A 15000-nucleotide genomic window follows, 5' to 3' on the forward strand; every position below is an offset into this window, starting at 1 on the left:
GGCATTCCCACTGACTGAGAAGTTAACAACTGCTGTGAAGCAGCAAGTGACTGTGAAGCAACCAAAGGTTGAGATGCAACAAGGGGTTGTGAAGCAACTAGTGGCTGTGATGCAACTAATGGTTGTGAAGTAACCATTGACTGTGAAGCAACAAGTGGTTGTGAGGCTACTAATGGTTGTGAAGCAACCAGTGGCTGTGAGGTAACCACTGACTGTGAAGCAACTAGTGGCTGTGAAGCTACTAGTGGCTGAGGAGGAACCATTGGTTGCGGGACAACCATTGGCTGAGCTATGACTGGCTGTGTCTCAGAGCCCACAGCAGCTTGGGATGGTATTCCCTGCGGCTGTGGCTGTGACACTGGCTGTGCCTGCAGTGCTTGTCCAGCAGATGGTGGAGGAAGTACATGTTGGGTAGACATCACTGGCTGCTGTGATGTCAGGCCAGTGGGCTGAGACATGACAGGTACAGTTGGCTGAGGAATATGCTGCTGAGACATCACACCAGAGGGAATAGAAGACACTACCATGGGTACAGATGCCATGACTAGAGGGTGGCTGAGCACTGCCATGGGCTGAGAGGCAATCACCACAGGTGGTGAACCAATGATAACACCTTGTGAGGAAAGCACCTGGGACTGCGGTATAACCATGGGGTGCTGGGAGGTCATCATGGGAGCTTGGCTCCCAGTCCCAACCTGTGAACTAATCTGACTGTAATATTCTGGCTGCTGTTGTGGTTGTGGTTGTGGAGGGGGCTGTTGCTGTTGCTGATCTACCTGTGGTTGAGCGGATTGGGGAGGTGGATGCTGCTGTGTTTGCTGTTGTGGTGCTTGTTGTGGCTGTTGTGCTGATGGCTGAGGTGGCTGCTGCTGCTGTGGGACCGGCTGGTAAGCAGTGGTGGTCAGGTAGGCCTGCGAGACGGATGAACCAGTGGTGCTGAGGGCCTGCTGGTACTGGGGCTGCTGGTAGGCAGCGCTCACAGGTTGGTACTGGGAAGAACTGCTCTGGTAACTACCATATCTATAGTTTCCACCATAAAACTGTCCATCCTAGAAAGAGATGCAAATAGATGGTTAAATTGTCGGGCCATAAAACTTCTAAATAGAGTGAGTTTTAGCTCTTTTTTTTGGATATCAGCTACTCAACAAAGCCTCCTCTGTTGAAACTAAGATGCTACATAGGCATATAAGGCTAATAATTTTTCATTGATAAAGCTTGAATACCCTGTTCTAACTAACATCCCTACCTTTTACAATCTGACAATCAATCTAATTTGGGCAGTATAAAAATGATTGAACAAAGCATCTAGGCCTAACTGACAAATGAACAATATTGATACTTAAAATCAATAAGTGATACAACTTCAATCCTCCGTGACAGGCTGTTTTAAAAAAATAGAGTACATAAAAGCTTAAGATGCCCAGCCCAATCTTGGCTGTGGCTCGGCTTGGAAGGGTTAATAGAGTACTCTAGCATATGAATCTATCTTCAACTACAAAACTTTTAAACTACTTTCAATTGATAACCTACAGTCCTACCAACCATAATTGTCATTTGCTACATTATATATATATATATATATATATATATATATATATATATTATATATATATATATTATATATATATATATATATATATATATATATATATATATATATATATATATTATATATGTGTATATATATATATATATATATATATATATATACATATATAATCTTATTCCCCCCAAATGTGCATTAGCTATCAACTAATGGCAATTTTGCCACTCCTTTTCTGGCAAAAATACAATGTTGTGATTGTGACCTTGCAAACCTGGTACTGTCAGACATGTATTGTCCTGTCATGCCCAACTGCCACTCTTACCGATTCTTTGTTCAAAGACATATTCAAAACTTTATGCAAAGAATGAAGAGGAATTGAAGTCTTTAGGCTTCATGTCATTAGTTTCAACATGAATGACCACTCTTATCTGAGGCATAACTGATAAATAAGAAAAAAATCAAAATCTAATGTGAATAACTAGTTTCCTGTCCTGACGCTTGACTCCCTTTTATTAATTTCCATCCAAACAAGCAACATACCTGAGCAATGGTTGGTTGTCCCTCAGTTCCAGCTGTAAGGGTGTAATACCCAGACTCTCTAATCCCATCCCCTGAAAAGACAAACATCTTAAGTAAATACATCTCTTCAAAAGGGCACAGCACTGAAGATCCTTCATTGCCTCTCCCAGGAGCGATATGCGAGGAAAAAGACAAAACATAAAGGGATAGATTAAATTCCATATTTCACAAATCACGACTCCTAAATGTGTAGCCTCTTAACATGTTAGCTCAATGCCACAACCTGCAGCAACTTTTGAAGATCAATTAAAAGGTACCATTAATACCTTGTTGCTGTTCTCCAGAAATGATGGAATCAGTTGTCTTCTGCGACTGCACATCCTGCTGAGTTGCCTGCTGAGTTTGCTGCTGTTGTTGTGGCTGACTTTGCTGCTGCTGTTGTTGTTGTTGTGTGGCCTGCTGTTGTTGCGCTTGTTGACTCTGCTGTTGTTGCTGCTGCTGCTCCACGGGTATCGGTTGTGCCTGCTGCTGTGTAGTCTGTTGCACTTGGGGTGTCTGCTGTGGGAGTGAAGTCTGGTGTTGTAGTGTGGGTTGCTGTGGTTGCTGTTGTTGTTGCTGTGGTTGTTGCTGAGGTTGCTGCGGCTGCTGTGGTTGTTGTGGCTGTTGTGGTTGCTGTGTTTGTGCTTGTGGCTGTTGCTGTTGCATCTGCAGTTGCTGTTCTTCTAGCTGCTGTTTCTCTTTTTCCATGTTCTCCTTCTTGCGCCTCTCCTCGCGCTCCCGAGTGATGTTCTGGATCTGCGTCTGGATCATCTTGGCCACAGACCTCTCGTCTTCCTCCAGTATCATCCCCATCTTGACCTGCAGGGAGATGCTCAATGTCAGAGGAAACATCTAAAGGCGCAAAGAAAACGACGACAATCTCTTCCAAGAAAATTTGAAAACCGATTGTTATAAAACTTGCAAGAATACAATAGAAAAGATAAGATTAAGAAAGAGACACATTAACTGAAATATATAAAGAACACTAAAAAGTGTAACCAATTTAACACTGAGACATATAAGTATAAAATACAGTAAGGATATATACAAAATAGAGGAAGATCTGTGACTAAATGTTGCAAAGTGTCTGCTAAGGATCACTTGCAGTTTCAGGATCTTCTGTTTGCACCTGTTTAGCAATGCAACACTTACCATGCCCTCAGCAATCTTGTCTGGATTATCATTGTTTATGTCAAAGTCAAACTGAATAGCTTCATTTTCTTTATGCTTGTCTTTTCTCTTCTTCGCATCAACTACTCGTAACCTGGGAAGAACACAAAAAAAATAATTAGGATATCAACTACATCTCACAGGTACAAAGATTATAATTTACTCAATACTAATAGTTACATTTTTTTCTAAAATCAAAATCAGTATTCCAATTATGGTCCTTATTTTATTATAATGGCTACTTGCTTAAAATGTAACCAAATCCTCAATCAAACAACTATCTATCTGTTTGTTACTGTCCTTTGTTGCATACCTAAGCACAACTTTTCCCGAATCGGAGGCAACGGCTTCTTCTTTATTGCATAGGTCAACTTTGATGCCTGTGTCTTCTTGGAAGAATTCATGGTTTAAAAGATCTTTCACAGTTGGTCTGAAAAAAACAAGTTATATATCAATTAGTAAAAATATAATGTGAAACAAGTATCAATTAATAAAAATGTCTTTGGTTACTAAAAACTAACAATATAAAACAACAATGCCTAACATAATGATGATGATGACGATATGCTAAACACTACACTCTTATTACATGTCTACTACTGTCATCAGGATAATATTCATTCATTGTCTGTGACAAGGATGTCACTGTAAAATAACAGAATTTATTCTAAACTCTCTCCCTTGCAGTGTATCCCCCAGCGACAACAACAATATCCTCTCATTCTATACCAAAGTGTCAAAATGATAACCATAGAAGAAGGAATGAGCAAGAGACCCCGCGTATGAACTTCGTCACTTCCAACAGCACTTCCCTGGCTCTCCTATTGTTTCTGCTACAAGGGCTACAACTTGAGAAATGAATATATAAGATTCATTTGCCTTCACATCGCTGTGTTCCTCTTTCACTTGAGGAGTGAAGGGGATCAAATAATACTCCTTACAAATATAACCCTAGCCAGCCATATTTTCAGAAATTTTGGTTTCACAGGCTCCAATGTTCTGGCAATGCTCACCTTTGTCACTAATATAATTCTTAATTCCTGCTCTACATCAACTATCATTGATGCACTCTACAATCATCATAATCATAATCCTGATAAATTACAATCATTAATAATCAATTCTCCTTCATAATTATTCTCTTAATAAATGAAGCAGCTTCAATCACTGGAACATTATAAATCTTTTGACAATAGATTTCAGGCAGCCAACATCTTCAACGAATGATACCATTTGCTCTGATCTCTTTGAAATACCTCATAACACATAGACCAAAAATTATGTAAATGCAATATTTATTGATTGATCAGCCAGATCACTTGGCCAAATCTGTGATATGGGAAGATTTTTCATTTAATATAAAAGTATTTGTCGACTATACTTCCATGAAGATTTCCCTATAAAACATAAGGAGGGAAGTTTCTCATGAAAAACACTGTTGCATGACCACACATCAATGATGAAGCTATCAACTTTCATAATTTGGTAAAACAAATGGAGAACATTATCAATTTTTGACAAACACTTAACCAATATCATGTATTGCATAATTATCATTCTGGAAGATCAAAAATTAGTTCTTACATGGCTAGCTGTATTTTATATTGATATGACCCTTTACAGTTATTCTACATATGTATGTATGTATGTATGTATGTATGTATGTATGTATGTATGTATGTATGTATGTATATGTATATATGTATGTGTCTATATATATATATATATATATATATATCTATATATATATATATATATATATATATATATATATATATATATATATATTTATACACACACATACATATACACATACATACATACATACATATACATACAAAAATTATATATATATATAACTATATATAATCGGAACGAAATGCAGATCCTACATGTCTCCACCAGATCCACGTGATCCAATACTAGTTGAGGACCCCAGGCTTGAGTAAGGACTTGATGCCAGCATTCGGTCCAAAAGGAACTTCCTGAGGGACCAGTTCTTTCTGGGGCTTTTCTGTGGACTGGGAGGCGATCCTGGATCCACACACTGCGGGCACATGCACGGGCTGGATGGAAGGCTAGATGTGTTGCTCTGAGTCTCGTCACTGTGGCAGCTGTGAGATGTGAGCTGGATCACTGGGACGGGAGAAGCGGCATTTGCAGGTGGCCAATAAGGTGGCTGGCTTGAACATGGCACCATTTCCAAATTCTGACTTATCAAGGCTGATGAAGGAGGCTTTGCTGTGTGTCCAGCGTGCTTATTTCCTGAATAATGTAGCATGTCTATTGCAGCCTGACAGAGATCTTCATTTTCTTGGCCACCATACTGCAATGGTTCATCTTGCATAGATTGGGAAAACTGGAAATACACACCTGGGCTTCCAGGTCTACTCACAGAAAACTTGGCCACACCAGGCGGCGACACAGAATATGTAGGCCCTTGCTGATTTTCATTTACTGTTGAAAAAACTTGTTGAGGTTTCATCTGCTGAAGTGGGTAATGATATGGTAACCCAGGGCTCTCCGGCCTGCTGTTCCTGTATGCCCCTATGTATGGGGGGGACGTTGGGTGCACAACTGTACAAGGAGACACTGGGCGGAAATATCGGAAATTGTTATCCTGACACTCACTCCCACTTGGCTGATTCATACAAGTTGCAGAGTGCCTGTATCCGTGGGAATAATCATTGCCATTTGTGCTGTCACTGCTCAGCCTTGAATTTTCAGCTTCCTCAAAAAATGCTCTCTGCGTTGTACCAAATTGAAAAGAATTATCTGTTCTTCTTTGACTGTAGTCATATGCACTGGACTTTGGGGGCGATACCTGAGGCCACATGACATAACCGTGTGGCATGTAGCGAAATGTCTGGCAGGGAATTGGCACAGCTGCACTTCTGCGACCGAATGTTGCCTGCTGAAACTGTGCTGGACTACTGCCTGAACGAGTTCCAAATCTTGTTGGCACGGAGTGGGACCTGACATGATGCATCCAGTGAGAGGTCCCGAGTCTCTGCTCTGCTCTTCCTCTTGGCTCCCTCATCATCTCCTCTGAGTTGTTATTCCACATCAAATCTCTACGAAAGGTGTCCTCACTATTCACTCTTTGCAAAGGCTGCATGTAAACCGAGGAGCTCAGGAAATTATCACCAGATCTGCTGCTGCTTAAAAGGTTACCAACGCTACTCCCTCTGCCTAAGACACTCCCTGTTTCTCTTGCTCTTCCTTGCAAATCTACCATCTCTTGCATAACAATCCTTTCCTTCTTCCTTGCTCCACCATAGTCCACTTGACTCACAAGATCTACTCTCCTATAATCAGCGTCAGCTGATTTGTGCATCTCTTGGCGGGCAGCGCACACAGAACTATTCACAAATCCACTTTCTTTCTCTTCATTTTCAGTTGTAAAGTAGATGTCTTCAGAGTAAACACGGTGCACAGCTCGCCGCAACATTGTTATGTCTCTCCCCGGCTTTTATCCCTACTGAGTAAATGCAATACATTTCCAAGGTCTGATCAGGGACAACATCAACATCAAAGTTTGCAGACACAGAGATATGACTTCCTGCTGATCACTGTTTGGTTCAAGGTTCCTCGTCTGTTAGAGTAACAACTGTCTGAGTACCAAGGCAAGACGGGACTGGCCTCAGCCACCAGACTGAACCCCTCCCCACCCTGACACCTACAGAGCGTGTCAGCCCCTGGACTTGTATTACAACAGCATTCTTTGTCAGTTTGGAAAGCTTTTTAAATATCACGATCATTACTTCTATAAGTTACAAATTCGAAACTTTTTTTTCAAATTCCATATATCAGTTTGTTATAATGATTCACAAAGAATACTGATAGTAACATGTCACTTTATTTGATCAATAAACAACAAAAGAGATTACTATAGCCAAAAGAAGTTGCTACATAAGGTGACTATATCATATGAATAACGGACGACATTCATCCACACTAACTCTCCCAACCTTCTGGCCATACCCACACAATGGTGCACAGTTTCTCTCTTTAACTTAATGTAAAGGAAAGAAAGAAAAAAAAGTCAATATACTGCAAAATGCAATATCCATTTCTGTTTTTCTGCCAAACTCAGACATATGATAGCCTCTTACTCATCATGCATAACATAACAGGAAATGCCACAAACTCATTCTTAACTAAAGACAAAATGGCATTTGATAGGATGAATGAGTATTTTTTTTCTTCAAAGAACCTTAAAGATATATCAAATCTCTATCAATCTTGGGTAAAAAAACAAATTCTAAGGCAATTTACACTTTCTGGGAAATGTCTCAGTAACATATAAAAACTACTAGGAACACTACATAAAACTATAATTTCAGAAAATGAACAAGAAAGGTGAAAGAGAAAAAGAGAAAGAGGGAAAGAAGACCAAAAGAGAATATTAAGAATCCAACATGAAGTATCCATTTGAGCCCATAGCTAATAATATTACAAGAGAAATAAAAACAATAGCACGAAGCAAAGACCTGGAACCTGTTTTAAAGGGCCCTCCCCCCTCCCTCCTCTACCCCTCAACCTGTCTCCTTCCCTGCCCTGTTTTTCTCCAAAGCCTTGTAACTTAATGCAGCCACCCAACCACTGGATCTCTCACCCACAGCCACTCCACAACTAACTTTAATCAGTCATACTATCAGGCTTTGCTGTCGAGCCGTCCATTTATACATGTTCTCTGTATCTATCTCTACCTGTCTCATCCCCTAATCTATGTCTGTCTCCTCATTCAACTTCTTTGTCTGCTTGTCTTTTCTTCTGTCGGCAATTATTTGTTCCCTCGCTCTGCCTATCAGTTTCAGTTTCCATTCTTCTCTTTAATCTATTCTTTCATTACCCTTCTATTCCCCTCCCCCCTTAATCTTCCCTTCTGAAGAAATCTATCATCATCTCTCTTGTTGTCATCCTCCTCCTCGTCCTCATCACCATCACCATCACCATCATCATCATCATCCAAAAAATTTACCACAGAAAACATGGATGACACCATCCTGACAATACTGTGGATAATCTTACCTCTCCTCATTGTGTAATCTTGTGCACCAATCAATGATATATTTCACATCTTCATCCTCGATCTTGAAGAAGCTTTGCGGCCGTACACCCTGCAATGGCACAGACATTAGTGTTGGGGAAATATGAAATAAATGTATATAAAAACACTCACTCACTCACACATGCACTCACTCACTCACTCTCACTCTCTCTCACACACACACACACACACACACACACACACACACACACTTTCTCTCTGTCTCACTCACACACTCTCTTTCTCTTTCTCACAAAATAATTACATTTTGAAAATGGATACTCACAGTTGTCACTTTCTTGTAGATCTGGGCAGGTCCGGAGCATTCATTGTAGGGGTACTCCAATGTGGCCATCTCCATCATGCACATGCCAAAGGCGTACACGTCCACCATCTCATCATAGTGCTCCTCATACACTTCAGGCGCCATGAACTCTGGAGTACCTGTGAGGGAGATTTTTTGTTTTAGTATCATTATGATGGAGGATCTATCAAAAATGTAAATACATCTGGGAATGCCAAAGAAACAGTATAAGATAAAAAATGAAGATAAGGTGGTTTTGTAAATACATGGACATCCATACAAGAGTTTGCTTGCTTGTACAATCATGCAGAAATAATCTATTCATATATATATATATTATATATATATATATATATATATATATATATATATATATATATATATATATATATATATATATATATACATATATATATATATATATATATATATATATATATATATATATATATATATATATATTATATATATATATATATCTCAAAACTTTAATTGAAATATGCAGTATCAAATAAAGATATGTTAGCAAGAGTGAAATACCTAACTGTAAATCAACCATAATTTTCCAATGTCAACAGCATTTTAGTTGTTTCTTAGACTTTTCATGATTCTCAATTAATGAACATTCATATTAGAAAGTTGTGTTTTTACCCATACCTAAAGAGTCCACATAAGGAGAAAATAAACAGAATCAACTCTATAATAAAAAGCTCACATATCCGGAGACTCGCAATTCTCTTCCCGGATGTAGAAGACTACAGTTCAGCCAACACTACACTTTAGCAATTTCTTTGAGACTTACCAATAACAGATTTGGCACAGGATCTGTTCTTCAAAGTAGCAAGCCCCAAATCTCCTATCTTGACAGATCCAGTCGTTCCAGTGACGAAGATGTTGTCACACTTGAGATCTCGATGAATGATAGGAGGGGAGCGAGAGTGAAGGAATTGGAGACCTTTTAGAATCTGCCGGCACCAGCTCTTTAGCACCTTCAGGTTTACTTTGCGTAGTCGACGCAGGTATCTGGAAAGATGCGAGGTATGTATAAGCTAGAGTTTAGAAATATTTCCACTTCAGGATCAAAAAGCAACAATGAAAGGTTTATAGAAAAGCTGCAATGGCCAGTATGTATGGGCAGAATATTTCTGGGCCTGGGAGGGAACCTGACCTTAAGGGGGCAAGATATTACCAGATGTAAAGCAGTGGCCATGAGAGGGTAATCATTTCAATAAGTGCAGAAAACCTTTAGATCCCTCATAATGTAAGAAGTTAATATCAAAACTTCTTTGCATCTGACTACATGTAGCAAAACATCTATAATGCATTAACAGAATTAAGGATATGAAGTTGAAATCCCTTAAATACACACAGTATAATTTATAAGTTTACTAGCAGTAAGTGGGGCAACATAAAGGGTATCAGAATGAGCCAGCCTGAGGAAGGATGATGCATCATCACAAGTTACAAGGAGCGAGAAATAAAATAGCTTCTACCTCTTCAATTGCTTGTGCTCTTCTCAAATTGTTATCTATCTTATATAATAATTTTAAAAAAGAAAGAAAAAGATATGGACGTATTAAAAAAAAAATCTAAAAGACTTTCTTAATCAAACTGTCCCACCTCAACATACCATACAGCAAGTGCTATTTCATGTGCACTTCAATCAATATCTATTTTTAGTTCATGTCACTATCTGTCTCTACCTATCATCCACTTCCTGCCCATTAAGACGATCGACAAAACCCTTGCATTTTCCACGGCAGTCAGATTTGACAGATTGCCAGTGGCATAAGCAACACGCACTACAATTGCAAGCAGAACCAAAATAGTTGAAACCGAAGATAACTCCACCCCATAAGCTAAGTATGACTATGCAGACACTATTTTCGCCTGGTGACGCTTCCCCGGCCCATCTAAATAGGCCTTGCTCCTAATCTTGGCCAATGCTTTCAGCTCGGCCTCTGACTTGGATTGAAAATAGCTTATGGGAGAAAAAGAAAGTCTTCACTCACTCCGCTACCATATCTCAAGTTAAGTGGTTTGTATTCCTTAGCCCTCCCCTTCCTTTTTTTCCCATAAAAGCCAACAAGTACCAAGGCTTTAAAAATTTGCCTTTAGTCTAAATATTTTATGAAGTGTATCTACATATAAAGTACTCCATCCTTTAATTAGAGAAAACCGTATATAAATACAAATATAAATATAAGTATATATATATGTACATATATCTATATCTATATCTATATATATATATATATATATTTCCGAATCTAATCTTCTCCATGATAAAAGTAGACACAATGCAAGTATGAACCATTACTAACTTGAATCACTAACATGTATTTCTTGATACAGTGTATCTTTGACTAGTTATCTTACTAACTAAAAGTAAGGAGAAGAAGAAGCAGCAAAAAAAAAAAAGTTGAAGAATAGCTCTATTTAATCTATTTCTGTGAAGTCCTGCCAATAAGAGTAAAGTTTGTAAATCATGCCAAATCTAAATACGTTTTTGTTAGATGAATAAAATATTTTGATTTTTCTAAAATATCTTTAGGATAACAATTACTCATTACTAAATGATCTTTATTTTGTGGAAACTATCTCTCTCAATATGGTTTATATTTGGAAGTTCATAACCTTGGTTCTTAAACCTTCCTAAGCCTGTTCCTGCTAAATAATTCCACTAGATTATCAAAATGAGACAACAAGTAAACACTGCAAATACTCAAATACTTCTAATTACCAAAATATCTGGTGTACTCTTTCTAAACAGATTTCGGCTCCCACTTCTAAACTTGAACTGGCAGCGATATATTACTCCCAGTTTAATAATTTATATATAGAGCAATAATTAATATCATATACGTGCATGGCATTCTGAATATGTCAGTTTACTTTCTTTATTCTTATCGTCCGAATACAACATTATTAAACAAAATATGAAGGGCATTAGTTTCTACTCTACTCTGCAGTATCTCTCTAAAAGGAAAACCTCCGATCCTCTTAAAATAATAAGACCCAGACAGGCTGGCATTTGTTAATGCTGGGTTTATCTTTCAAAATCATGATGCAAACAGGCGAAGCAACCTGAACAAATGATGAACTGCATGGCAACCCTCCGGCCCCTCTTCCTAATATAATCTTGAAGTTTTAAGTCAACGTAATTGAAAGGGTAAATAAAGGCGAATCCAATACAAAACCAGCAAGAATAATTAAAAAACGCAAACATATTTTCCACATCTCTCAGAAATGAGCCAATCTAAACCTGTAAAAAGAAAAAAGAAAAAACATACAGCCAAACCAATAACAACCTAAAGCCCGAGAGCCAGAGGGCGTGCAGCACTCACTGTTTCAGAGTCCCCGAAGTCATGAGTTCCGTCACGAGGACGATGCATCTCCGCTTCGGGCTGTGCACTTCCCAGTAGTCGTAGAAGCGCACGATGTTGGGATGCTGAAGACCCTTGAGCATCTCCGCCTCCTCCCGGAACCGCTGCCGCTCGTTCTTGTTCCATTTCCGTTCCTGCAGAGGTAAGGCCGGAGTTAGTGTCCATACGGTAGGGGAGAATGGGCGTGGATGGGGCCACAGAGAGGCATCATGTGGCTTATGAGGAGGGAATGAGGTAGGGAGAAATAGCGAGAAAGAAACAAGGAGAGTGGAGGAAGAGGAGGGGAGGGAAGGGAGGGGAGGGAAGGGAGGGGAAGAGGAGGGGAGGGAAGGGAGGGAAAGAGGGGGGGAAGTAGAAATGAGGTTTTAGTAGGACATTAGTATGGTCTATGAGAAGGAAGGGAGGGGGCGATAGATGGAGAGAAAATAAGAGCAGATAAAATGAGGTTAGGGTGAAAGAGAGGGTGAGGGAGTACAAGAGAGGAGAGGAGGGAGTAGAAGAGAGGATGGAGAGGAGAGGGAGGAAAAGAAAAATAGAAAGAGAAAGAGAGAAAGAGATTCGAAAACAATAGCATAAAACGTTCCATAACACCACAAATACCATTAATCAACCACCATCACATTTGGACTCATTATACCAGTACATTACACAAGTTGATTTACATCCCATTGCACCACTAAAATCTATCATTCCAAATACAGTAATGGCCATCCACCTAGTAAGCCCCCCCCTCCCCCTGCCGCAGCCTATTAGAATATCTGTCAAACAAACGGATAACAAACAAATAAAATGGCGCCGACGTCAACGAAATTCCGACCAGATATTTCACAGGCAACGCTGGCCTCAAATTCCACCGACAGGTCCACTTCCTCGATCTAATCCCTCAATCTGCCACTTCCTCCACCCTCCCTCCTCATCTTTATCAAACTGCCACATATACACGTTTTACCATCAACCTATACAGGCTATCTTGTCTCCCATATACCTTTATTATTCTCATTATCATGCCTGCGGTATCTCCTTTTTATTATCAATCCTGCAGTCTCTCCCTTTCATTATCTTGCCAGGGGTCTCACTTCCATTATTAAGCCTACGGTCTCCCCCTTCATTATCATGCCCGCGCTCTCTCCCCTTTTCGATACTGTCCCCGCGGTCTCTCCCTTGCGATTTACACGGAAATCGAGCACTCACATTCCTCGCACAACCGAAGCAGACTTTAAAACAGCTCTCGGCCTTCAGACACCACACAACGGAGGCAGAATAACGGAACTCGACGACGGACAAGGGAAGGGGAGGGGAGGGGAAGGGGTGTTATAACAGGGGGTAGGAGAGGGTAGGGGGAGGCGAGGACAGACACGGAGACGAGAGAGGGGAGGAGGGGAGGAGGGGAAGGATGTAATGAAGGAGGGGGAGAAAAAAGAAGGAGGGGGGAGGAGGGGTAGAGTAGAAGGGGAGGAGATAAATGAGGGACGAGACGTGAAGGAAAGAAAAGGAGAGAGGTGGAGGGAATAAGGTAGAGAGAGAGAGAGAGAGAGAGAGAGAGAGAGAGAGAGAGAGAGAGAGAGAGAGAGAGAGAGAGAGAGAGAGAGAGAGGGGGGGGGGTATATAAGGAAGCGAATGAGGTCGAGGCAAGAGGCAAAGAATAAGGTTAAAATGCCAATAGGAAGATAATCAGGTGCTCTGACGTAAGTAGGGTGAGGTTAGGGAGTTGGGGAGGAGACAGCAGGGGGGTAGAAAGAGGGGGAGAGAGGGAAGAAGGCGAGAGAAGGGGAGAGAGAGAGAGAGAGGGGGAGGGGTTACGACAAAGGCAAAAGGGAAGAGGGGGGAGGGGGAGAAGGGGAACCTTGACGAGCAGAGCAAAAAGAGCCGCGGGGGAAAGTGTGATCGAAGAAACCGTGTAAGTCAGCTGATCAGATGTGAGTGCGTATGTACGTCGTGTGCATGAGAGATAGATAGATAGAAAGAGAAAAAGAGAGAGAAAGAGAGAGACATATAAAGAGAAAAAGAGAAAAAAAGAGAGAGGGAGAGAGGAGGGGGGGAAGAGAGAGAGAGAGAGAGAGAGAGAGAGAGAGAGAGAGAGAGAGAGAGAGAGAGAGAGAGAGAGAGAAAGAAAAAGAAAAGAGAGAGAGAGAGAGAGAGAGAGAGAGAGAGAGAGAGAGAGAGAGAGAGAGAGAGAGAGAGAGAGAGGAGGAGGGAGGGAGGGAGAGAGAGAGAAGAGGAGAGAGAGAGAGAGAGAGGAAGAGAGAGAGAGAGAGAGAGAGAGAGAGAGAGAGAGAGAGAGAGAGAGAGAGAGAGAGAGAGAGAGAGAGAGAGAGAGAGAGAGAGAGAGAGGGAGAGAGAGAGAAGAGAGAGAGAGAGAGAGAGAGAGAGAGAGAGAGAGAGAGAGGAAGAGATAGAATGAGAAAGAGAAAGAGAGAGAGGGAGAGATAGAATGAGAAAGAGAAAGAGAGAGAGGGAGAGATAGAATGAGAAAGAGAGAGAGAGAGAAAGGGTGGAGAGGAAGGGAGGGAGGGAGAGAGAGGAAAGGATCAGAAGACTAAATGAAAGAGGGTTTACTGCTCGGATATGGACTATTTCTGCATAAGAGTGAGGGAGGAAAGAGGGGGAGGGAGAAGACAGAAAAAGAAAATAATGAGAGAGGGAAAGGACACAGGGGAGAGGGAGAGGGAGAGGGAGGAAGGGACGAAGGATGGGTAGATGGGAGGGAGGGAGGAAGAGGGAGAGAGAGAGCGCGGGATAGAGATAGATATAGATAGAGAGAGCGTGAGAGAGAAGGGCAGTAGGTCATGCCAGGATAAGGAAGCCCGGGCAGCCAGAGGGCCCTGGGCATCGGCTGACGCGGCGTCGGAGGGCATGTCTGAGCAAGCGCCGTGGTCGGGCTCGGTGGGGGGAGGGGGACGGGGAGGGGGAGGGGGTGGAGTACAAGGGAGGAAAAGGCGAAAATGGAAGAAAAGAGAGAGAGAGAAAAAAAAAATCCTCAAGG

The 15000-nt window shown here is 41.0% G+C and overlaps 1 protein-coding gene across 46 annotated transcripts in view; it reads right to left on the reverse strand.

Annotated features, from left to right (window-relative positions):
* LOC122257594 (uncharacterized) overlaps nucleotides 1-15000 on the reverse strand; it is a 199458-nt gene that overhangs the window by 49314 nt on the left and 135144 nt on the right. For 39 of the 46 annotated variants that reach the window (XM_086546460.1, XM_086546465.1, XM_086546456.1 and 36 more), the window contains 9 exons: nucleotides 11979-12151; nucleotides 9434-9654; nucleotides 8614-8771; nucleotides 8309-8397; nucleotides 3588-3704; nucleotides 3257-3368; nucleotides 2392-2923; nucleotides 2087-2157; nucleotides 1-1049 (listed from right to left, as the gene is read on the reverse strand). The exon at nucleotides 1-1049 is cut by the window's left edge. In XM_086546460.1, the coding sequence (XP_086402586.1) occupies nucleotides 1-1049; nucleotides 2087-2157; nucleotides 2392-2923; nucleotides 3257-3368; nucleotides 3588-3704; nucleotides 8309-8397; nucleotides 8614-8771; nucleotides 9434-9654; nucleotides 11979-12151 (2522 nt within the window). The remainder of the gene's footprint in view (nucleotides 1050-2086; nucleotides 2158-2391; nucleotides 2924-3256; nucleotides 3369-3587; nucleotides 3705-8308; nucleotides 8398-8613; nucleotides 8772-9433; nucleotides 9655-11978; nucleotides 12152-15000) is intronic. The other 7 variants (XM_086546466.1, XM_086546482.1, XM_043022979.2 and 4 more) reach the window with 1 other exon arrangement.

This window comes from Penaeus japonicus, unplaced genomic scaffold, assembly GCF_977035675.1.
Source record: "Penaeus japonicus unplaced genomic scaffold, GWHDUDI00000001_assembly GWHDUDI00000018, whole genome shotgun sequence".
Lineage (NCBI taxonomy): Eukaryota > Metazoa > Arthropoda > Malacostraca > Decapoda > Penaeidae > Penaeus > Penaeus japonicus.